This window comes from Macrotis lagotis, chromosome X (assembly GCF_037893015.1).
Source record: "Macrotis lagotis isolate mMagLag1 chromosome X, bilby.v1.9.chrom.fasta, whole genome shotgun sequence".
In the NCBI taxonomy this organism is placed as follows: domain Eukaryota; kingdom Metazoa; phylum Chordata; class Mammalia; order Peramelemorphia; family Peramelidae; genus Macrotis; species Macrotis lagotis.
The window spans coordinates 542,751,251-542,775,017 of NC_133666.1; the positions used below are offsets into that span (position 1 = coordinate 542,751,251).

A 23,767-nucleotide genomic window follows, 5' to 3' on the forward strand; every position below is an offset into this window, starting at 1 on the left:
GGAACTATTATTTAGGGGGGTGACACAGTGGATAGGATGCTTTTTTCTGGAGTTAGACCCTTCATATCCAGTCTTAGGAACTTACTATTTGACCCTGAACAAGTCATGTAACCTCTATTTGCCTCAGTTTCCCTCAACTATAAAATGGGGATAATAATAGCAACTACCTACCAGAGTCGTGAAGATAAAATGAGATATTTGTATGTTTATAAAAATTTACAAATAAATATGTATAATGAACTATGTCATTAGTCATTGTTATATTCTCATATATATATATATATATATGTATGTATACACACACACACACACACACATATATATATTCCTTTTCTTAGCTGCTTTCCTTGAGGGCAGAAGCAACCAAAATTCATTTAATTACTAATTCATTGGGGCAGCTAGGTAGTGCAGTGGATAGAGCACCTGTCCTGGAGTCAGGAGGACCTGAGTTCAAATCCGACCTCAGACACTTAATAATTGCCTTGGCGAAGTCACTTAACCCCACTGCCTTAAATAACATAAATAAAATAAATAATTCATTAATTATTTTAAAGTAGCAAATAAAACAACTCCCTTTTGCTCATGGATGTTTTATACAAGTCAACAAGCATTTATTAAACATCTACTATGTACCAGGTACTATGCAAAACACTGGGGAAACAAAAAAAGAAAACAGATACAAAAACAAGTCACTGATCTCAGGGAGTTTACAATCCAAAAAAGACAATACACAAACAACTTTATAAAAATTAAACCTATGCAGGAAGGCATTAGCATGAAGGCTTCTTTTTCAGGAAGGAATGCAAAAGAAGTCAGGAGAAAGAGAGGGAGAGAGTTCCAAGACTGGGGAAAACAATGAAAATACCCTGAGCACAAGACAAAGAGGAGAGTAAGGTTTCAGACTAAAAGAGAAGAAAAGACCAAACCAAAGTCTTTCTATTTATCTGAGAAGTGAGTTTATGGAATATGGAGCAACATGGCCACTGGTTCTTTAAGATCACTTTCACAGCTCAGTGGGTGATGAACTGGAAAGATATGTGATACTGCAGTAGTACAGGCATGAGGCAATAAGGGCCTTCACCAGGGTGGTGTGGCAATGGCAGAAGGCAGAAGGTGATTTTTGAGAGATGTATTCACAACTAGCTACGTGTGGAGAGTGGGTTGTGGCACGTGAGAGAGAGAAGAGGATACTATGTTGCAAAACTGGATAACTAGGTGGCAAAGTGGATATAGCATCAGCACTCAAGAGGACCTGAGTTCAGATTTGACCTTGGACACTTAATTACCCAGCTGGGCAACCTTAGGCAAGTCACTTAACCTCATTACCTTGCAAAAAATCCCCCCCAAAAAAGAAAAGAGAAAAAGACTGGATGGCTATGAGAATGAGTGGTGATTCCCCTAGACAGTATAAAATAGGAAGAGAGGAGAATTGAGGGAAAACATAATAAGTTCATTCTGAATTTGGCCTTGCTGACTTTAAAATATAAGGATATCTAGGATGAGATGTTCAATTGGCAGTCAGATATTTGAGGCGAGATCAGAAAAGAGGTTGGGTCTAGATAAACAGAACTAAAAATCAGCTTCAGGAAAATGATAATTGAATAACTGAAGCTGATGAGATCATCAAACAGAATAGTCCTGAAGGAGAAGAGAGGACTTATGACTCAGTCTTGGGAAATTATCCACCATTCCTGAAAAATGTAGGCTTCCTCAAGTTAAACTTTTTTTTTAATGTCAAAATATTTCCTATAAGGAATGACATATTTCTTCAAGTTAGGAGATTTTTTAAAAGTATATTTTGCCATTTACAATTAGTAGAAGCTGGACATGTGATTTAATCTTATGTCTTGAATGTACAAGGAACCAATAGAAAATAAAAAACGTCAGATGAGCACATTTCCATCTTTTAAAAAAGGATTAAAACCTGAATCAGGAAAGTAACTGAATTTGAAGCCAGTTCCTAACAAATTTAAGAATATATTTGGACTTCCACATTAATTATTTGTGAGAATTCTGGAAAGAAATAATTACTGGGAAGTATGAGATTCACTAATGAATCATGCCAAACTAACCTAATTTCCTTTTTTTTTGAAAAAACTTTTATTGTTGAATCAGATAAACACCATAATCACATTGTCTTCATTAAAATCTGGATTATTGCTGTTTTTTTCTTGTTCTCAAAGAGGACCACTGAATTTGAGTGAGGGGGGGTGATGTGCAAAGTCACCAACCTCACTTTCTCCTCTGAAACCATTTGGGTCTTTGTTGATTAGAGATGATCCTGGATGCAGTAGGAGACCATGGTCTTTTTAAACTAAGGTCTGGAGGCAACACACATTCAGTGATTAAGGAAGGTAAAAAAGAAATGAAGCCAAGTAATGGGCTCCTTTGTGCAATCAAAAAAAAAATTAATGGGGGGGGAGGGGGAAGGGTTTCAGGCCAAAACTGAAACAATTACCATTTATGTTCATTCTGAGCCAGTCAGTGATCAAACAAAGACAGAGTAGGGCTGGCTTGGAAACAATGATTAGTCAATCAATGAGAGCCAGAGTTATTTGTGACCAGTGAAAGGCAAGGTATCTGGTGGTCAAAATGTACATTCCTTTGAGCAGAGTACCCACAGGTAAGGATATCCTTAGTGAAGAAGAAAGGAAGGGAGGGAGGGAATGAGGAAAGAGTCTCAGAGAAGTTAAGTGATTTACACAAGGACACAAAAGTAATAAATATAAGAGTGAGGATCTCAATATAGCTCTTCTGACAGAGAAGCCTGTGATCTTTGTAGCATATCTCATATTATGTAGGAAGGGAGACAGATGTGAGTCATGTGACTCTTAACTAAGAGTGTCTCTAATAGTGGGGCTACTGAACTATATCTATTCTGTTCAACATTTTTATGAACTATCAGGATGAAATAAAGGCAAGCTTATCAAATCTGAGAATAACTGGAAGATGCCCACATAGCTTGGAAACAACAGATGAAAATGAAAGGTATGAAATTTAACAGAAATAAATTAGAAATGCATTGTGGCAAAAAACAAGTAAAGTGCTAAAGAAAATTATAGGAGGGTATTTCAATAGGTTTAAAAGACATGGAGAGATATAGTGCTTTTAGTCAAATATAGATTCATGTAGAGTCAGAAGAGTGACAAAACATAACAAAAGAATGAATGAATATTTAAACAGTACTAAAAGAAGCATTATCACATATCAAGGAAAGTTTATTTTGTCCCAGTAAAATAATACATGGAATATCATATATAACTGCAAGTTCCATACAGTTAAAATGGAGTGCATCCAGGAGGATATATAGGGTCTGAAAGCTACATTATTAAGCGGACAAGTTGAAGGATTTAGGGATATTTAACCTAAAGAAAATGAGCAGGAAAAGGGAATAGCTGCTTATTTGAAAAGGTGCAATATTAGAATTGTTTATTTAAATTTTAGAAAATAGAACTAGTACTAATGGGTAGAAATTATAGGGATGCAGATGTCACCCCAAAAAAAAATTCCTTAAGTTTTCCAAAACTAGAGTCAGCTACCCTAAGTTACAAACTTGAACACATTTCAAGAAGGTGCTAAATAAGTATCTGTTGGAGATATTGTCAATAGTTTTGTTTTGTTTTCTGTATTAAGTAAAAAGGTAAGACTAGATGACTACTTTCAACTAAGATTTAATCTGTCTGCTACAATGCAGTTCATTTAAGAATGTTCCTACTTGGCAAATGGACCAGTTATCACAGAGCTAAGCATGAAACAAATAAAATTTCATCCAATTCTAAATTGGGGTCATAAAACTACAATTAACAAAACAAAGAATATTGAAAACAAAGGGAAAGGCAGCCTCCGAACTTTAGTCATTTAGTAGTTGTACTTTCTCATTAAAAAAAATTTCATTGTTTTTAAATTTATATAACAGATACTTTTTTTTTTGCAAGGCAAATGGGGTTAAATGGCTTGCCCAAGGCCACACAGCTAGGTAATTATTAAGTGTCTGAGACCAGATTTGAACCCAGGTAGTCCTGACTCCAGAGCCGGTGCTTTATCCACTGTGCCACCTAGCCACCCCTATATAACAAATGTTAACAATAATTGTTCACATGTATATAATAGGAAAACAAATAACTCTGTGATATAAGTAATAGAAGTACATTTTTTCATTTGTAGATAAAAATCAAAGTGACTGAGGGTCAAAAATTGTTCTCCTCCAATTAGCACTAGAAGCTAACATATAAATCCAGTCTTCTAATTCCAAATCTGATGCTTATTGTTTTATTTTAATTTAACTCAAATATTCTAGTAATCGTATTATTTCAATTATAACATTTTTTCAAAGGAAAAATGTATTTAGAGTTATAATTCAAGATACCAAGGAGATATCTGATCTTGGAGAAGCAGGCACTAGCAACTCAGCCTTAGTTACTTGTTTGTTCTCTCCATCTTCCTAAGAGACATTTCTCTAGGTCATTCACTCCTCCTGTGTATTGCATTAGGGAACAATAAACTGCCCTCATGCGGTGAGGAGGTGTCAAATAGGAGGGACTCCACAACTGAGTCAGGTTCTAAGTTCTTGGCAAAAAGTTCAGTAAAAAAATGAATTGAACTAATTAAAAGAATTATTTGCCCATAATTCTAATGGCTTTGAATAGTCCTGATGGGTTGGTTGGTTTGTTTTTTTCTGAATTTCAATAAAGTCAATATAATTTACAGATAACTTTATGTTTAATATAAATGAGCTGAAGAAGACATTCATTCTGTTTATATTGGTCTTGACCTGATAAAGTGTGTATCTCGGTTTTTGTGTGGATAACAGGAGAATATTTTCTTGTATTCAAGTTTATAGTGACCATTAAGATATTTCCTCAAGTTAACATTTTGTGTAATGTTTCATTAAGAAATTCTATCTGATATATGAATAGTTTAATTATCTACATGTACATGTAGATATAATTTCAACAAATCTAACATGCAATATGATAATGTGCTTATTGCCTACATTGTAGACATGTTATAGGATTTTAATAAATATTTATTGATTGATTGGAATTGAATATTTCATTAAAAGTTTATTTTTTTACTCTCTAGGATTATAGTCAATTTTGCTACACACATGTTAACTCTCTAAAGTCAGACATGCTGGAGAAAGAAATCAAGTGGGCCTTAGGAAGCAATGCTAACAATAAGGCTTAGTGAAGGATAGAATTCTGGTTGAGCTCTTAAAAACTCCTAAAAGAAGATGATATAAAAATGCTACACTCCACATGCCAACAAATTTGGAAAACGCAACATAGTCACTGGTTTGAAAAAAGATCAGTTTACATCCCAATTCTTAAGAGGGGCAATACCAAAGAATGTTCAAATTACCAAACAATAGCACTTATTTCACATCATACTTAGGTTATGCTTAAGATACTGCATGCTAGGTTTCTGAAACATGTGAACCAAGAATAATGGGAAGTGCATATTGGTTTTTAAAGAGGTAGTGGAATTAGAGACCAAATTGCCAACATTAATTGTATTATAGAGAAAGCTAGGGAGTTTTGAAAAACATCTACTTCTGCTTCATTGCTACACTAAAGTTTTTGCCTATGTGAATCACAGAAAAATGTGGCAAATCCTCAAAGACATAGGAGTACCAGATAATTTTGCTTGTCTCCTGAAGAACCTGCATGGGGGGTCAAGAAGCAACAGTTAGAACTAAACATGGAATTGACTGACTTAAGTTTGGAAAAGGAGTACAAAATTTGTATTCTGTCTCCTTATTTATTTAACTTATATGCAGAGAGCATCATGCAAAATGCAAACCTGGACAAATCAAAAGTCAGAATTAACATCTCAGATATGCAGATAATACCAGCCTAATGGCAAAAAGTAGTCTCTTGAGGATGAAAGTATAAAATCTGACTTGAAGCTTAACATGAAAACAAACAAAACACCAAGATCCTGGCAACTGAGTTCATCAGTTCCTGGCAAAGAGGGATAAGAAATGAAAGTAATGTTATATTTTATATTTTTAGATGCAAAGATCACTGCAGTAACTGCAGCTATTAGATTAAAAGATGCTCCTTGCTTGTTCCCTGGATAAAAACCGGTCAACATACAAAAAACAGAGATCACTTTACCCACAAAAGTCTGTATTGTCCAAGCTGGGATTTTCTAGGAGCAATGTATGACTGTGAGAGAGTTGGACTATTGAATACTTGAAGGATCAATGCTTTTGAACTGTGGTGAGAGAAAAATTTATGAGAATCCATGGACATCAAGGAGGTCAAACCAGTCAATACTTAAAGAAATTATTAATTAAAGACAGTTCATTGAAGGCATAAACACTTTAGCCAAATAATGAGAATTCAGGATTAGAAAAGGCCCTGATGTTGGTAGAGACTGAATGCAAAAGAAAAGGACAGCAAAGGATGAGATGGATAAATAATGTTTTGAACATGACTGGTGGACAGATTTTAGGACACAGAAGACTAGCATGCTATGAGTTTGGGGGGGGGGGTGTCACAAATAATAGGACATGACTGAACAACTGAACAACATTATATTACCTCAATTAGAAGACAGTATTTTTTGCCTTTTTGAAAGATCATATTCCTAGTTCTCTGTTCCCTTATAACAATACATGATTCTGACTGTTGTCCCTCAGTAATGACCTTTCTGGTCTCCCTGCCTCAAGTCTTTTCTCATTCTAGTCCTTCCTCTATTCAGCTATCAATTTAATCTTTCTAAAAGCACAGATCTGACCATATAACCAATCAATTCAATAAATTCCAGTGATTTCTCATCACCCCTAGAATCGATTATAAAATTTTCTATTTGTTACTGAAAATCTTCCCTAAGTTCCTCCATTCCATTCCCTCCTACTCTTCTTAGACTGTAACATCTAGTGACTGTGACCTCCTCTCTACTCCTTGTATAAGACATTTCATTTCCAGAATTCAGGCATTTTCACTGGTTGCCCCCATGCCGGAGATGCTCTCTCTCCTCATCTCTACCTCCTGGCTTCCTTCAAGTCCCAGGAAAAAAGAAAATTCTTTCTTCCATGTCCCTTTCTGATGTCCCTTAATTCTAGTGCTTTTCCTGTATTATCTCCAATATATTGCATATATATATATATATATATATATATATATATATATATATCTTATTTGTACAAGTTTCCTTTTCATATTGTTTCCTCCATTGTAAACTCCTTGAGAGGGAGAACTGTCTTTTACCCTTCTTTGCATCCCCATTGCTTAACTGAGACTAGCACAAATTTCGGTAGTATTTATTGACAGATTAAACTGATGGAATTGCCTTGTCCCTTTTCTACCACAAAAGATACAAGGTTTGCTACTCCAAAGAATAATACTATTAAGAAAAAATGATTGTAAGGACTTGGATAACATCTCTAACTATTTGCAAACTAAAATTTTTATAAAGTATACTTTCCTGCTTTATATATTGTCTAGTGAATTTTAAGGTTCCTTTTATCTCTAAGAACACTGCAAATAATAATTCTAACAAATACTAATTTCCAGAACTTGCTAAGGAGTAAAGCAAGCTCTTCAAACCACACACCTGTGGTCTGCAAATTTGCTGCATTTCTTCCATGGTAGCATTAAATAAAAACTGAAAACTCATTTCAATTACAACTCTTAATTAGTTAAAAAAGACAAACAGTAATTATACCTCAGAGTATTCAAAAATGTTTACAATGGGAGATTATAATAGGAGACTGAGAGGATACAAGGTTCTTGGGAAAGAAAAAAAAAGTTCTTTAAGGTCAACATGCTTTTACTTGTTTCAATAAATAAATATCCTTTAAATCACTCTGAATATTTGGACTAAGGCTCATCTACCATTCCCATCTGAACCTCAAGTGGGTTTATTTTCTTTTCCCCAGGTATCCACCCAGGATCACTTCAATTGTTATTTATTTACCATCTGTAGCTTAAGTCCAAAGGCCAATTCTCATTCAAAGAGACAAAAGACCCTGATGTTTTAGGGAACCAACATTCTTAACATATGAGCATAATTCTTTCAAATTGTTACAACTTAACTAGAAATGCAAAAAGCAAATTCTAATTTACAAATACTTAAGGATGAAGTATTCTGACCAGTATATATATCATACATGGCTTGGTAATTTTTTTTAAGTTTAATATTATATTATTTCAAATATAACTAAATCTTTCTTTGATGATTCAGAAAGTACTTCTAAATCATACAGGATCAATTAACATGAAATAGTAATGTATAAAAATTCCACTTAATGAGAATTTCTAATCTTAAATAATCTCATTTTCTTAAATGAAAGTCCACTAATAAATTATGACCTTCAAATAATAATGAAGAGCATAATCCCTAAACTTCAACAAGAACATGAATTTATTTTAAAATCAGTAACTTTTCATCAAGATGAAAATATTCCAAGGCCTTCTTTATTAAACTTTTATATCAAAGCACACAGAAAATTAACTGGCTCAATGCTGAATTATCACATTTTTCTGTTATCAATACAGTCCCCTGAGAATTTATGAAGCTCAGCACCAACTATAAATTTTCAATCATAATTTTTTTTTATGTTCAACTAATGTATATGTCAAAGTCATTCAGCTGCTACCTCTACATATTCAAAAAGGCAATTTATCATGACATTGGTACAGTTTTATCATCCCATCAACTACTTAATTTGATTTGGGTCAGTCTCAGGCTATATAAGTAACATCATTGAATGGTTTTCTCATAAACTCTGTTTGCAATTTATTTACTTTTTGTTTAGGTTTTTTGCAAGGCAAATGGAGTTAAGTGGCTTGCCCAAGGCCACACAGCTAGGTAATTATTAAGTGTTCTAGGTCGAATTTGAACTCAGGTACTCCTGACTCCAGGGCTGGTGCTCTTATCCACTGTGCCACTTAGCTGCCCCTTCTGTTTGCAATTTAAAGATGGCAGAATTTATTTGTGCTGTTCATTTACAATGAATAACAACAAAATTAAATTAAAATAATATTTATTTAGTGATATTATCAAAGGCAGCGATAGAGGTTTGGATAACCTTGGAGTCAACAAGATAAGGGTTCAAATTCTGCCTCTGTCACATATTAATTGTGTGACCATGATCAAATCACTTATTCTCTCAATGTTCCAGCCAATTCTCAAAGACTAAATTGCAAAGCAACTACAGAGCTACATTGATGGAAGGAGTTTCCATATCTGGAGTTTCTATTTTCTACCACCATCAGGTCTATTCCTTCACCCCCCACAAAGTATCAGCATCTTTGTGGAATGAAAAATGTTCTAAAAATTACAAACTAGTTGCATACCCATGCAATTCCAACTGCAATTAGAATGCAATATATTACATAAAAAGCATATTATATAATACTTTCCAAAACTTAAGAAAAAAACACAAAGTGAACAAAACTCCATCATCATATTTCACTTTGTAATACCTTGTTTTTGTCTTCCCCTCCCCCCAAGGAATGACAATATTTATAATACATAAAATATATGTATTAAATATTTAAAGTTGATCTAAATATGATTAAAATTTAAGGTAGCATTGCTCCAGCAAGAAAACAAAGGGGGAAGATCTTAGTCAAACTATTTTCTTCAAAGATATCAAGATTTTAAAAAAATTAACACTGAAAAGGATAATTATTCAACAAAACTTACCTGTAAACAGAAAACAAAATAGCCACTAAAACTCTGTTCTGCGATAACATCCTCCATTGTACGCAAGGTGGTACCCAAATAAGAATTAAGGAGCTGAGTGGGAAGCAGTCCAACAGAAGATGCCATCAAATAGTTGGGCAATGAAAGATCTGTAATCTAAAATAGTAGATTAAAAAGGAGGAATGCATTACTTAATGTCATTCTGATTGAACAAAAATGTTTCTGAAACAAGCAAGGGATGCATAAAATGTATATAAACTTTACTATTCATTTAAACTATTAGTATCCAATAAAGACATTACAAACATCTTAGTTCAAATAATTAGAAAATCAGTATAAGGAACACCTGATGAGGAGCTTCCTCTAACAAAGCAAAATCAGCAACTTCCACAATCTTTGCCTCTTGGAAATTTTAAGTTTAAAGTTTAGGTTTAAACTGAGAGTATAACTAAATTACTCAGGATTATGCAGTCTTTATAAGAGCTAGGACTTGAACTCACCTCTTCTTCCTAACTTGGGAAACCATTTTTTTTAAATCTATTATACCTCTATGTACTATCTACTATATAAAAAAGACAGTATAATTCTAACAAAATGAAATGAATTTGAAGTCTGTAACCATATGGTACTATTATAACATATACTTTTCAGGTAAAAAATTTATGCTTTAAATTCTAAAATGTCAGAAAACAAATTTTTACTTAACTTTTAACACAACAAAAGTTTTTTAATTACAACATATAATTACAATTCATCAACAAACTCAAACTTTTAAGCAGACATAACATAAAAATGGCAATCAAGGAACAAAATTGAATGTCAAACCTTTAAATTTGAGAGTATTATCAAAGAAATCTTTTTTCCTCATCCTCTATAGCTTTTCTCATCCTCTTTCTCTTTTGAAGAGCTTAATATAAAACATCTTATATGCTTATTTCTTCTAATCATTGGAAATGAAATGGTCTTATTGTTTAGCCTTCCTCTAAGAATTGATCCTTATAGTTAAAAATAATCACCATGAGCAAGTAAGTGTGCGCTCATTCCTTCTCCTAAACATATAACCTTTCAAATTTTCTAAGGTGAAAAAAAGTGCCATGGAGCTTGCTTAAAGGTTCTTAGTCTGCTATTCCTGAACTTGATTTAAAAAAAAAATCTTGATAACTATATTTAAAATGGAACTGGTTTACTTTGTACTTATTCAAAAAGCATTTATTAAGCACCTGGTATTTCCCAGACTGTACTAAGTGCAGGGGATAAAAAGAATGCCAAAACAAAAAAGAAAAAGACTGTTTTCAACAAGTTCAATGGAGACATCATACAAAGAACTACATACAAACAAGTTCAGGAAAACAGGATAAATTGGAGGCAATCACAAAGGCACTAAAATGAAGAGAAGAATCAGGAAAACCTTGAGAAGACTTTTGCTTTAGAAGATCAATTTGATAACTAAATGTAGGATGGACAAAAACAGGACAAGACTAGAGGTAAGGAGACCAGCCAGGTCTCCTGCTTCAATAGTGCAGCAGGCAATGTCAGCAGTGGCAATGTCAGATAGATTTGGGATAATTTGGCACTGATTGCACATGGGAGAAACAAGACTGAAGAATAGTGGATAGCACCTTCTTTGAAAGGCTGGTTGACTGAAAAAAGAAGGGTATCCTCGACGGTAATCCAGAAAATAGGAGAAGACTTAATTCAGTTTTGGACATGATGAAAGTCTATGGAACATGCAGCCCAAGATGTCAGACAGTTGGAGATGTGAAAATGGGAGGTCAAGATAAAGGTCACAGCTGGATAAGTAGATCTAAGAATCACCTGTAGAAATTATAATTGAATTCATGGGAGTTGATTAAATCATCAAGGCAAACCAAACAGAGGGAAGAGAGTTATTTTATGCATTTAAAAATCTGACTGAAAAGGGGTCCCTTCCTCTCTCTCTCCCCCCTCCCTCTCATACACACACGTCAAGGGCCTCTTTCCAGAGTAAAATCTTGATCCCTCCCCCTAACTAATATAGAACTTTGTTTATAACTTTTATATATGTAACATGATATATTGTAGTTATCTGTGATTTTGTCATATCTCTTCTAGACTTGGGCAATAAGGGCACAGTGAAAAGAAGACTTCATTTGATTAGCTTAGTTTTAAGACCTGATTTCATTATTTATTAATTGTGACCCTTTACTCAAATTATGTGACTTTTCTGAGTCCCAACTGTAAAATGAGGGGGCTGAACTAGATCATGTCCTAATGTCCCTTGACAGCTCTAGATCCTATGATTAACTGCTAACACTTTTTTTGTGTAATCTTTGTCCAGGATCAAGAAATTGACAAACTTACTAGAAGAATTGAGTCACATCTATATTGGTACTAATTACTACTAGAAATCAGAAAAACAAGCACAAAAAATACACAAATAAAATGAAGGTTATCTTGCAATGCTCTCCCTGAAAAGGTAAATATAAGTAGTGAACAGAGTTGATTTTATAATGCACCAAATCTTAACAGGAAATAGTTTCATGGAACAGTTTGGTCATATCACTTCACAGTGTTTCTTACAAGTTGACTCAAATATACCATCACAAAGATATCCATAGCTTAAGTGTCAAGATTTGTTGCTTAAGAATAAAATAGAAAAGTTTCACAATGTGACAAGACTCATAAAGCAAAGTATGAAACCAAGCCAATGAATTTGGCATTGAAAAACCTAAAGTAGATTTTGTTTGTTCTGCTATTATCTCTGTGGCCTTGATCAAGTAATTTATCCTTTCTGCTCTTTAAGGTCCTGAACTGTAAAATGAACAAGCTAAATTAGATCACTTCTAATTTCCCTTCTAGGGCTAAATCCTATTATCAAAAAATTGAAAGGCAAAAACTACAAACATTATACTGGAAAATGTGATTCTGGATCAAGAAGGTATATTTCCATGATGAACATTAACCCTAAGAAGGAAATCAGAAGGTGCTAGATGTCAAAGCATAGAATGACATTAAAAAAAAAAAGAAACTGCACATATCTTAAAAAAAGTTTAAAATAATGGAAGCATTTCAGAATCAGATATATGTGTGCAATCAGGTATTCAACTAGCTAGAGAAAACAAACTATTCAATTAAAATGTATATAGATAAAAAAATACTATATTGACTAAGAGCTACTTAAATAGCACAATTATAAAAAAAATTAAAGAGATAAAAGTACCTACCTACTATTATTTCTTAAAGAAATGTAATTGATGAAAAGTAGTTATCACTTGGAAGTCAAAAGAGCCTGGAAACCTTAGCTAGTAATCACTTCATCTTCATGAAATGATCAACTACAATGTCATGGATGACACAGGAGGATCAAAGACTAAGAGATCTATAAAGAGATGAACCTTGTAGACAGTTTGGCATGATAAAAATCTATCATCTTGAAAACACAATTATAGAAAGTTGAAGTCAGAAGGAATTTCAGGGTTTATCTATTTCAACCTCTATATAAATAGAATTCCATTCTATAACATCCCCCAATTGGTAAATGAAATCAGAAAAAAGCAGTCACTCAAGCTTACAATCTTAGATATCATCCTGACTCCTCACTTTCTTTGGCCCCATGTGTCCAAACAGTTGGCATAGCCTCTCAATTCTATCTTATAACATCTCTCTATGTGTCTCAGTCTCTCTTCTGACATTGTTGCCACCCTAAATCAGGCCTTCCTCAATCCATCCCTGAATTATTAAAAATAGCCGGCTAGTTGGTCTCTCTCAAGTCTCCTATTTCTGTCCATCCTCTCCACTCAGCCATCAAAAGTATCTTCCAGAAGCACTATTCCTAATCATGTCATCACTCAATTTAATCGACTCCAGTGGCTCCCTTTCATCTCTCAGATCAAATTAAAATTCTGTTTAACACTCAAAGTCCTATCTTTCTCGTCTCCTTATACCTTAACAAATGCCTTCCAATAAAAAAAATCAAAATGCAACATATCTGCAGACATTTTATGGTGATCATCACTGTTAAAAACAAGCCAGATCTCTACCACCTCAGTATCCAATATACTATGTAAGAAAACGAAAATGGTGCTGAAGGTGATAAAGAAATGCAGTAGAAATTTTTAATAAGAGCAATATAATTTTAAAGTTATCTAGGGATCAATTTTCAAAGAGTGTGAGATTTCTATGGCTAATACTTTCTAACTCCCAATAAATGACTCAAGAAATACCTATAATAAGCCTACTTTCTCATTTCAATAAAAATCTTTCTCTGAACATTCTATGAATAATGAATATTTTTGATTAAATGGAAAAAAGCAAACATTCATATATGTTTTTCTAAAGCAGACTATGTCTTGAAAGTAACATTATTCAATGAGAAAAAAGCACAATGATACTCCACTATATTATTTATTTTTTAAAAACATTTGACTCAGTGGAATAAAAGCCATCAAGAAATATCTTGTATAATACATTATAATAGATGTGATCAAAGAAATAACCTTGTTCAATGATCGGAACATTGACATGAAATAAGACGTACAACATAGAAAGATATTTTCTCCAAAGGAGTGTTCAACAGGGTCGAAGAAGACAACCTATGCATAATTAAAATAAAAGAAGATTTTTCCATTGATGCTGACATTTGTCAAATGTTTCTGCCTGAAAAAGACACTATACTATACTATACTATCATAGAATCACATAGTTCATAGGGATTAACCAAGATGAAACGGCCCAATTTATACTTGAACAAAAATTCCTCTTATAACTTTAAAATACAGTCAACCAGACATCGCTTGAAGTCCTCTAGTAAGAAAGCAATGCATTACCTCCCACGGTACTTCTACTTTTGGATAAACACTAACTTTTATCAAATTTCTCCTTTTATCTGGTTGAAATCTACCTCTCTGTAATTTCTACCCAACTGCCCTCTGGATGGTCAAAAAAGTGAAAAACTCTTTTTAAGAGAAGAGGCAATATTTGTCCCAGAAAATTACTCTTAAGTTCCTCAGTGAAGCTCATAACAACACCCAACAAACCGAAAACACAATAACAGAATGAATAAAAATGCTTATTCACAACAACACATATGGTTAGAGGAAGTTTTGGGATTATTCCGTCAATATATTGATCTTAAAGAAGCATTAGATAATGTCTTGGGCTGAGAAGAGATCTAGTTGAATTGCATTTGAGATTAAGCCAGACTTTCAATGATTTCAAACTACACACTGTCATAAAACCAATATTATCCAAAAAGGTTACATGGATATGAATCATGGATTATTGAAATCTTCAAAGAATTAAAAACCACAAGAAATCCAAAAGGCACAAAAAGGTCCAAATAGTCTACAGCATACAACAAAGAATTCTCTTGGACAATTTTAAAAACTATTTTTTGGAAATGTACATGGCTGGAAGCAGGCTTTAAATCAGGAAAGTAAGAGATAGACTGTTTATATGCTATGATGATAATTACATTTTTAAAAAGTATTCTAGTGAATTATTTGGATTGCCAAAGGAAAATTTATTACACAGGGAAACATGGAGAAGCTATCTGCCCATGGGAGGTGCTCAATAAATGTTTTATTGCTGTTGTGTTGACAGAGCCAACACTTGCATGGATGAAACCATAGATCCATTTAATCATGAAAGTAAAAGAATTTCTAAGAAAAATAGGATCTTTGACTTTAGAATCTTTTGGAGATTGCTGAGAAAATCCTAGAATCCTCAAAACAGAAAATACAATCTACCCCAGTGGAGTTGATACTATAATCAAAACTTTTCATAATGTGCGTTTTAAAGGAAAAAGATATTATTTGTTCACTATCACAAGATTATATATGTGTATATATATATATATATATATATACACACATAGAGAGAGATCTATATCTATATCTATAGCATGTATATTTTTTCAGTAAGAACATACTAAGTGCTTAATAAATGTTTTTCCATTCCATTCTACACTCCCACCCAAGTTACAAGAAGTGATTCACTGCATTATCCGGAGGCAATTAGAACCTAACAATAATAGACAATACTTCCCCTAAATCAGTACTTAATTTTCAACAGGAGAAACATCCTGTCTTCATCTCTGAATATGATATTTAGACATCTGGCAACAGAAAATTTTCAGCAAAGAAATCTCTATCTTTAGATCTCTCACTGTTGAGTGAGTCATTTAAGTTGCAGCCTGCTATCTTACAGGACACAGAAAAAAAAGCAATAGAATGATTTATAAGCACCTCTCCTTTTTATTATAATTATTAAAGTGAGTTTGCTCATTTTAAGAAAGTTAAATTTACACAGACTATCTAAATAATTGAGAAAAAATAAAGTTCAAGTGTTTTGAAGAATATAATGCATTGTACAATTATAAAGTGACATTATTAAAAGTTTACAAGTAGTTGGAGCCAAGGTGGCAGAAAGAAGAAAGGAAGTTGCCTGAGCCCTGCAACTAATAACTCTTAGAAACAACACTAAATCAAGCCTCCAAAAGAATCCTGGAGCAACACAGAAAGACTGAGTCAATTTTCCAGACCAATTTCCAGGACTTCAGGAAAGATCTGTCTCATTTGGTAAAGGGATTGCAGCCCAGCAAAGGAAGTGTCCCAGCAGAGCAGGGGGAGGTTCTTAGCCACAGCACAGATGAGCAGATAAAGTTTCATGGTTCTGGCCCAGCAGATGAGCTGTGAAGACTCAAAGTCCAATACCGCTGGCAAACTGCCAGCCCCAGATTCAAGGGCACAATAGACATGCCACCTCAGCATAGTGGGAAAGGACTAGCCCCAGAAGTCCTGGTGCTATATGTTAGTGATCAGGCCCCTAGCCCCTAGTGTAAGAAGCTTAGGACAGGGCCCCCACTCCTCTACCTCAGAAGTAAGGCTCAACTATAGAAAGCTAGTATGACAACAGGGAAGATCAAAATACAACTCAGAAGAGGGCAATCATGCAAAATGCCTTACATGCAAAGACTCAAGAGGAATATGAATTGGTTTCAAGCCCCAAAAGGTATTCTTGGAAGGGCTCAAAAAGGATTATAAAAATCAAGTAAGAGAGTAGACCAAAAAAATGGGAAAAGAAATGAGTTAGTCAAGAGAATTATGAAAAAAGAAAAGTCACCAGCTTAGAAGAGGAAGCACAAACATTGAAGAAAACTCCTCAAAAAATAGCACTGGCCAAATAGGGAAGGAAAAAAATTCTCTGTAGAAAATAACTCCTTTAAAAGCAAAATTGGTCACATGGAAAAGGAGGTACAAAAGCCAACAGAATAAAATAATCCTTTAAAAATTAGAATTGGACAAGTGAAAGCTAATGACTAAGACATCAAGAATCAGTAAAACAAAATCAAAAGAATGAAAAAAATAGGAAAAAATGCAAAATACCTCATTGGAAAAAACAACTGATCTAGAAAATAGACCTAGAAGAGTTAATTTAAGAATTATAAGACTTCCTGTGAGCCATAAAATAAATATATTTTTTTTAAAGATCCTGGACAGCATCTTTCAAGAAATTATCAAGGAAAATTGCCCTGATACCCTAGAACCAGAGTGTAAAAAATAGTCACTGAAAGAATCTACTACTCCCTTCCTGAAAAAGATCACAAAGTGAAAAGTGCATAGAATATTGTAGCTGAATTCCAGAATCATCAGGTCAAGGAGAAGATATTACAAAAGCAGGCAAAAAGGAAACAACTCAAATATCAAGGAGCCACAGTCAGGATTATACAGGATATAAAATAAACACATAAATAATCATCAGTATTTCTATATATTTATCAACAAAACTCAGCAAGAAGTGATAGAAAGAGAAATTCTATTTAAGATAACTGTAGACAATTTAAAACATTTGGGAATCTACCTGTCAAGACAAACCCAGGAATTATGTGAACAGAATTACAAAACACTTTTCACACAAATAAAGTCAGATCTAAAGAACTGGAAAAATATCAATTGCTCATGGGTAAGCTAAGCTAATATAATAAAATGACAATTCTAACTAAAATAATTTACTTATTCAGTGCCATACCAAACTATCAAAAAATTATTTTATAAGAGTTAGGAAAAAAACTAAATAAAAATCAACTGAAAAAACAAAAGGTCAAGAATATCAAGGGAATTAATGGGGAAAAAAAACAAAGGAAGGTGTTGTCTAGATATACTAGATCTAAAACTATATTATAAAGAAATATTTATCAAAACTACTTGATGCTGGCTAAGAGAATGCTGGATCAGAGAAATAGAGTAGACTCACAAGACACAGTATTTCATTTACTAAAACCATTCACTGGAAATATGTTACTGTTAGGCCTTTCAAAAACACTACTGTAACACCAGGAATTGAAACTTCATGCAAATTTAATTATCTATACTCTTAAGATTGTAATATTTTAGTTTAGTTACAACTTAAAAAAGTGGTAATATTTTAGTTTTTCTAGAAAGAGATATGAAAAATTATTACCTCAGAGTAATTTGGATAAATTTTAATTAGGAGATTCTTTCCATCTTTTTTTTTTATTTTTAGGTTTTTGCAAGGCAAATGGGGTTAAGTGGCCTGCCCAAGGGTCACACAGCTAGGTAATCATTAAGTGTCTGAGGCCGGATTTGAACCCAGGTACTCCTGACTCCAGGGCTGGGTGCTCTATCCACTGCACCACCTAGCCGTCCCTCTTCCATCATTTTTAGAACAGCATATTTATAATTGGAGATTCTGTCCTGCTCGCCCCATAGTTCCTGTGGTCCTATTAAAATTAATGCTTTGTTGTAGTAGATTTTTCAGTTTCCAATGGTCAAAAAATCAGGTTAAGAGACTTCTAGGTGGCACAGTGGATAAAGCACTGGTCCTGGAGTCAGGAGTACCTGGGTTCAAGTCCAGTCTCAGACACTTAGTGATTATCTAGCTGTGTGGCCTTGGGCAGGCCACTTAACCCCATTTGCCTTGCAAAAACTTAAAAAAAAAATCAGGTTAAATCAGGATTGCTGATATTCGGGAACTTAATAGGATTATCATATGAGAAAGGTACATGTCTATACATATATACATATCATTTAATATACAAAATGTTGTGCTGTTGTTTGACCTTCAGTCTTGAAAAGGATTAAGATATCAGAAAGGTAAAATCATGAGTTGCAAGTGAATTGCAACTTCACTGACTCTTATCAGAAGCACTAGAGATGGCCCTGAATGCAGTGGGAGACATTGGATTTTCAAGTAGAGATCTTTCCCTTGACTCAGTTTTGTCTGTGACAATGCCATTCAGAAACTAAGGTTAGATAAGAAGTGAGGGGAAAAAACGGTTTCTTTTACTTAGTCCAAAAAAAAAAAAAAAACACCCCTAAATAAATCTCAAGAGGGAATGACCCCTCAGGGTTTCTGGTCAAAACAGAAACAACTGTTACTTATAGTCACTCTGAGCCATCAAAGCCCAAACTATGGGCTGGGATTTACTGTTGGCTAATTAATTAGAACTAAAATGAACTGAGTTTGAGACATGGTCCTTAAAAAGAAATCTAGCCCATAAACCTCAAGATATTTTGCAAGGTTTCAGGAACCAAATTTTATTTTCCTTTGAGCAAAGCACCTACAGGTGAGTGTATGGATTCTCATGTGAACAGCTCAAAGAATGATCCTAGTTCTTCTAATTGAAGATTTCCTCTCTTCAATTAAAATATCCAAAATAGCACTAAAAAAAGCAATATAAACCCACTTTCTTTTGGACAACATTTTTCAGCTTCTCAAAATGACCTTAACTTAGCCTCTTTCAAAACATCTAATTTCTTTTCTGTGGAAAAAAAAAATTCTAAAGTATTCTAAGTAATTCTCATATTTGAGTTTTAAAATAAACTTTAAATATATTAAAAACAGTAAAACCACAAAAATCTCATTTTGAGATAGACATTCCAATAAAGTTATTGTACAAAGCTTTCTGGTTTAAGAAAAAGATTCAAGAGGGTGGAGAGTGAAGAAGGGTGGAGAAAAGGTGAAGAAACTACTTCAAATAAAGAGGCTTGACCATTTCTCAGCAATGTTTTAGGGGTGAAGGGCACTAGATGGATCAGTGGGTAGCATAGCACTCAGACTTATGAAGTCAGAGGACCTGAGTTCAAAAGTGACCTCCAACACCTACTAGCTAGGATTTCCTCTGCCTCTCACAAAGTTTTAGTTATCAGTTCATTTGTTATTATCCTCTTGCCTTAGGGCAGCTAGGTGGTGCAGTGGATAGAACACTGGCCTTAGAGCCAGGAGGACCTATGGAATTCAGCCTCAGATACTTGACACTCACTAGCTATGTGAACTTGGGCAAGTCCTTTAACCCTAAGTGCCTTGAATCTTGGACCATCTCCAGTCATTCTCATTCATATCTGGCCACTGGACCTAGATGGCTCCAGAGAGAAAAAAGGAAGCTGGAGCCTTTGCACAGCACCCCCTCAACTCAAATCCAATTCATGTCATGGCATCAGCTTCCTGATGTCATGGTCTTTTTCAAGAATGAAGGACAAATATTAAGGGGGATGAATCATGCCTCCCATAAGATAAAATTGACTGAATTCTGTAGTTCCTTCTTTGTCTGGCATTATGTATCACCACCACCCCATTTCTTCTTAGCTATACTGTTCTTTATCAAATCTGTTGCTGAGGATGCCTCTCATAGTCCTTTTAAGTCTATAATATTCTCTGAGTAGAAAATCTATTGTCTTACTCTATCAAAAAGTGCCTTTTTGCTCCAAAACCATAGATGGTGAAAATCTCATTTCTAAGTTATGTAGGGATATTGCTGCTCTCGTTTATGTTTTCTAAACACAAATTCAAGTTTGATGGAGACATGTTAGTACTTAAAGACCACTTAAATACAAGCCCTAAGGGTAAAAAGTTGACATACTGAACAATTTTGTTTTAAAATGTATTTTAAAAATTTTGTTTAAAATGTTTAAAACTTTGTTTAAATTGTGTTTAAAAATTTAAAATAAATAACCCATGCTTTATTAAAAAGACTCCATTTTAATGCAATTACAAGAATTTTTATTCTTAGAGAAAATACTTTGAGTATAAATTTTAAGAAAACTATTAATGACTCAAGACTTCTGAAGAGAAGTAACAAGAAAGATTTATGCAAAGGCACTAGCCACCCCCTCCCCTTTTTCCACCCTTACTCTATTTAAAAACATTTTTACCTTGAAAAGGGATAGTGAAAAAGCACTGAACCAGTATTCCCACAAATTCCACCCCTTATATTTAATACCTATAAGATTTTGGGCAAGTCATGTAACCTCTCTTCAGGTCTAAGTAAAAAAAAAAAAGTTGTATTAGAGGACTTTTAAGATCCCTTCTCCATCAATATCTGAACCTGGAATCTCCTGGGGATAACATCTCCTTTTAAAAAACAAATATCTAGAGGCGGCTAGGTGGCATAGTAGATAAAGCACCAACCTTGGAGTCAGGAGTACCTGGGTTCAAATCCGGTCTCAGACACTTAATAATTACCTAGCTGTGTGGCCTTGGGCAAGCCACTTAACCCCGTTTGCCTTGCAAAAACCTTAAAAAAAAAAAAGTAAAAAACAAATATCTGTACTAAAGTCTAGTTGTCTAGTCAACTTCTTTTTCTATACTTTAAGGTGAATTTCTTAAAAGAAAAGAAAGAAATTCTTAAAACCTAATGAACACTGAGACAAAGTCACTAGATGACTTCAACAGAGCCAAGATGAGTAAGAAAAAAACTGAATATGAGACTGCATAACTATTTAAACCCAATCTCCTTTCTTCTTAATAACTATCCCATTCCTGCTCTACATGCTGAAGGAGAAAATGGGTTTAAGGTCTGCTCCTAAAAACAAAAAATCTGCACAGTAAAAGTAAGCAAAGTACTTACAAAGGTCTTCATCTATTTTGCTTAATAAGAGCCTTAAAATATAGTAGTTAATTTAAAAATTACTATCTTTGACATCTAGAAAGTCATTCTTAAGGCTATCAAATCCACCAAATAATGTTTCTACTATTTTAGATAGGTAATTACCCTAAACATGAAGAAAGACAAGGGAAAAAAAAGAATTATGACCACCAACAATAACTACTATCACTCCCATTACCCTTAGCTACACATAAATGGAAAGATCTACATGACTGTTCTAGATTTCATGAGGCCTAGAGTTAGGAAGACCGAAGTTCAAATCTACCTCAGACATTTAACTAGTTGTATAACCACAGACAAGTAACTTAAAATGAATGCCTTAGTTTCCTCACGTGTAAAATAGAAATGATAATATCATCTCCCTCAAAGGACTGTGGTGAAGATCAAATGAGATATAGGTCAAGTGCTTAAGACAGTATGTGGCACATAGCAGGCACAATATAAATACTTATTCCTTTCTTCTATTCCTAAATCTCATTGTGTCCTGGGAGTAATCAAGAGTTCTTCCAAGTAAGGAAAGGAGAAAGCAAGTTCTGATTAACCTACAACATTTTAAGTAGACCCAGTTGGTGATTGTTTCTATTTTTGCTATGTAAAGACAAGTCAAACCAAGTATATAGTTGATGGTAACTTTTTTCAATCATAACTCTCCACAACCATCAACTAAAATTTAGAGGGGCTACTTTCTTTTTTCTTTTTTAGGTTTGTTTTTTTTTGCAAGGCAAACGGGGTTAAGTGGCTTGCCCAAGGCCACACAGCTAGGTAATTAAGTGTCTGAGACAGGATTTGAACCCAGGTACTCCTGACTCCAAGGCCGGTGCTTTATCTGCTACGCCACCTAGCTGCCCCAAGGGGCTACTTTCTATTTAAGTTGAAAGAATATTCTCAATGATGAAATAAAATCCTTCTAAAGTAATATGAAAAAAGCATATCCTTCTTAAATTGAAAACTTGACTGATTCCTACCTATGGACTCTAATGATACAGAGTCCATCCACTCAGAATGGAAGTAATCTACCTTAATAAGTGTGTCAGGAAGAAAGCAACCTGAGTTCGCTTTCTGCAGATGGCACAAGAAACTCTGGAAATGTCAAAGATTATTTTTTTTTACATTTCTAAATGCAGGAATGAAATGGTAAGAAGAGAATTACAGTTGAAGCACAACAATTGTCTATCTTTTCTGTCTACCATCCAGGAGCAATGTGGCAAAGTGGATTGGGGAGTCTGCCTTGAAGGAAGGGTTTAAGGCTGGCCTTTACCTTAAAGATAGTGGCTATGTGACTTCACTTAACTTCTCAGTGCTGTAGGCAACTCTCTAAGACCCTAAGTGGCAGAAAAAGCAGTCTTAGTAAAGATAACTTTTTGTTTTGTTTTAAAATTTTCTATCCTGAATACTTACTTCAGTTACATAATCATTCCTAACATGTAAGATTATTAAATTTTACATAAATTATATATTTTGAAATCCCAGAATTCAATCATCCCTGAAAGATACTACAAAGATAGGTAGGACTAACCTTTTAAGTAAATAAAAATCTCCCTCTCTTTCACACACACAGACACAAATTTTATTAATGTCCCAACTTTTAGAACTTTTAAAAATAATTCCTAAACAAGCAAAAATGGTATTTGAAATGTCATGAATTTAAACAACTTTTAAGAAACTAAGTCAGTCAACAAGCATCTACCTTCTGGAAGCTAAAACCATTCAGTGTGGTTTCTTAATTTTGTTAAGCAGAAGAGAACAGAGAGCTGGTATATATAACTTGGAAAGTCCTGTGTTCCGGTCTTGTTTCTGGCTCATTGGATGGTAAACATGGGTAGGTCACTTTGTTTCACAAAAGCTATCTAATACTAAAAAGGAAGAAGAGGATGCTTACCAGAAACTCCTCAAAAAAAAATGAATTAATTATAGGTCCAGGCCTAAATACATACTTCAAATCCTGTTTTAACAAACACTATCCTTTGATGTTTGACAAATGTTAAAATGCAGGCAAGAGAGAAGTATAAACATTTTTTAAAACGTCCTATATTTATCAAGTATTTTAAGATATTAAAAAAGCACTGAATGAATGCCTGTCATTAAGTGAAAGTTACTAAATGAATCCAGGAAAAAAATAGTTACTGAAAAGACATTTGAGTTTGGCTCCTCTCAGTCTCTACAGAATGTATCCAAGATCTATTTGTCAACTTTTTTTGTGGCTATTCGGGCTCTTGCGGGCTC

At 34.0% G+C, this 23,767-nt stretch overlaps 1 protein-coding gene and 1 long non-coding RNA gene across 4 annotated transcripts in view; one reads left to right on the forward strand and one right to left on the reverse strand.

The window, feature by feature from the left end:
- TMEM64 (transmembrane protein 64) overlaps nt 1–23,767 on the reverse strand; it is a 37,469-nt gene that overhangs the window by 12,508 nt on the left and 1,194 nt on the right. For all 3 annotated transcript variants that reach the window (XM_074199981.1, XM_074199982.1, XM_074199983.1), the window contains exon 2: nt 9,661–9,816. In XM_074199981.1, coding sequence (XP_074056082.1) covers nt 9,661–9,816 — 156 coding nt within the window. The remainder of the gene's footprint in view (nt 1–9,660; nt 9,817–23,767) is intronic.
- The window catches only part of LOC141497336 (uncharacterized), a 70,883-nt gene continuing 49,680 nt past the window's right edge, over nt 2,565–23,767 (forward strand). The window contains exons 1-2 of the long non-coding RNA XR_012471298.1: nt 2,565–2,623; nt 2,906–2,988. This is a non-coding gene — a long non-coding RNA (uncharacterized LOC141497336). The remainder of the gene's footprint in view (nt 2,624–2,905; nt 2,989–23,767) is intronic.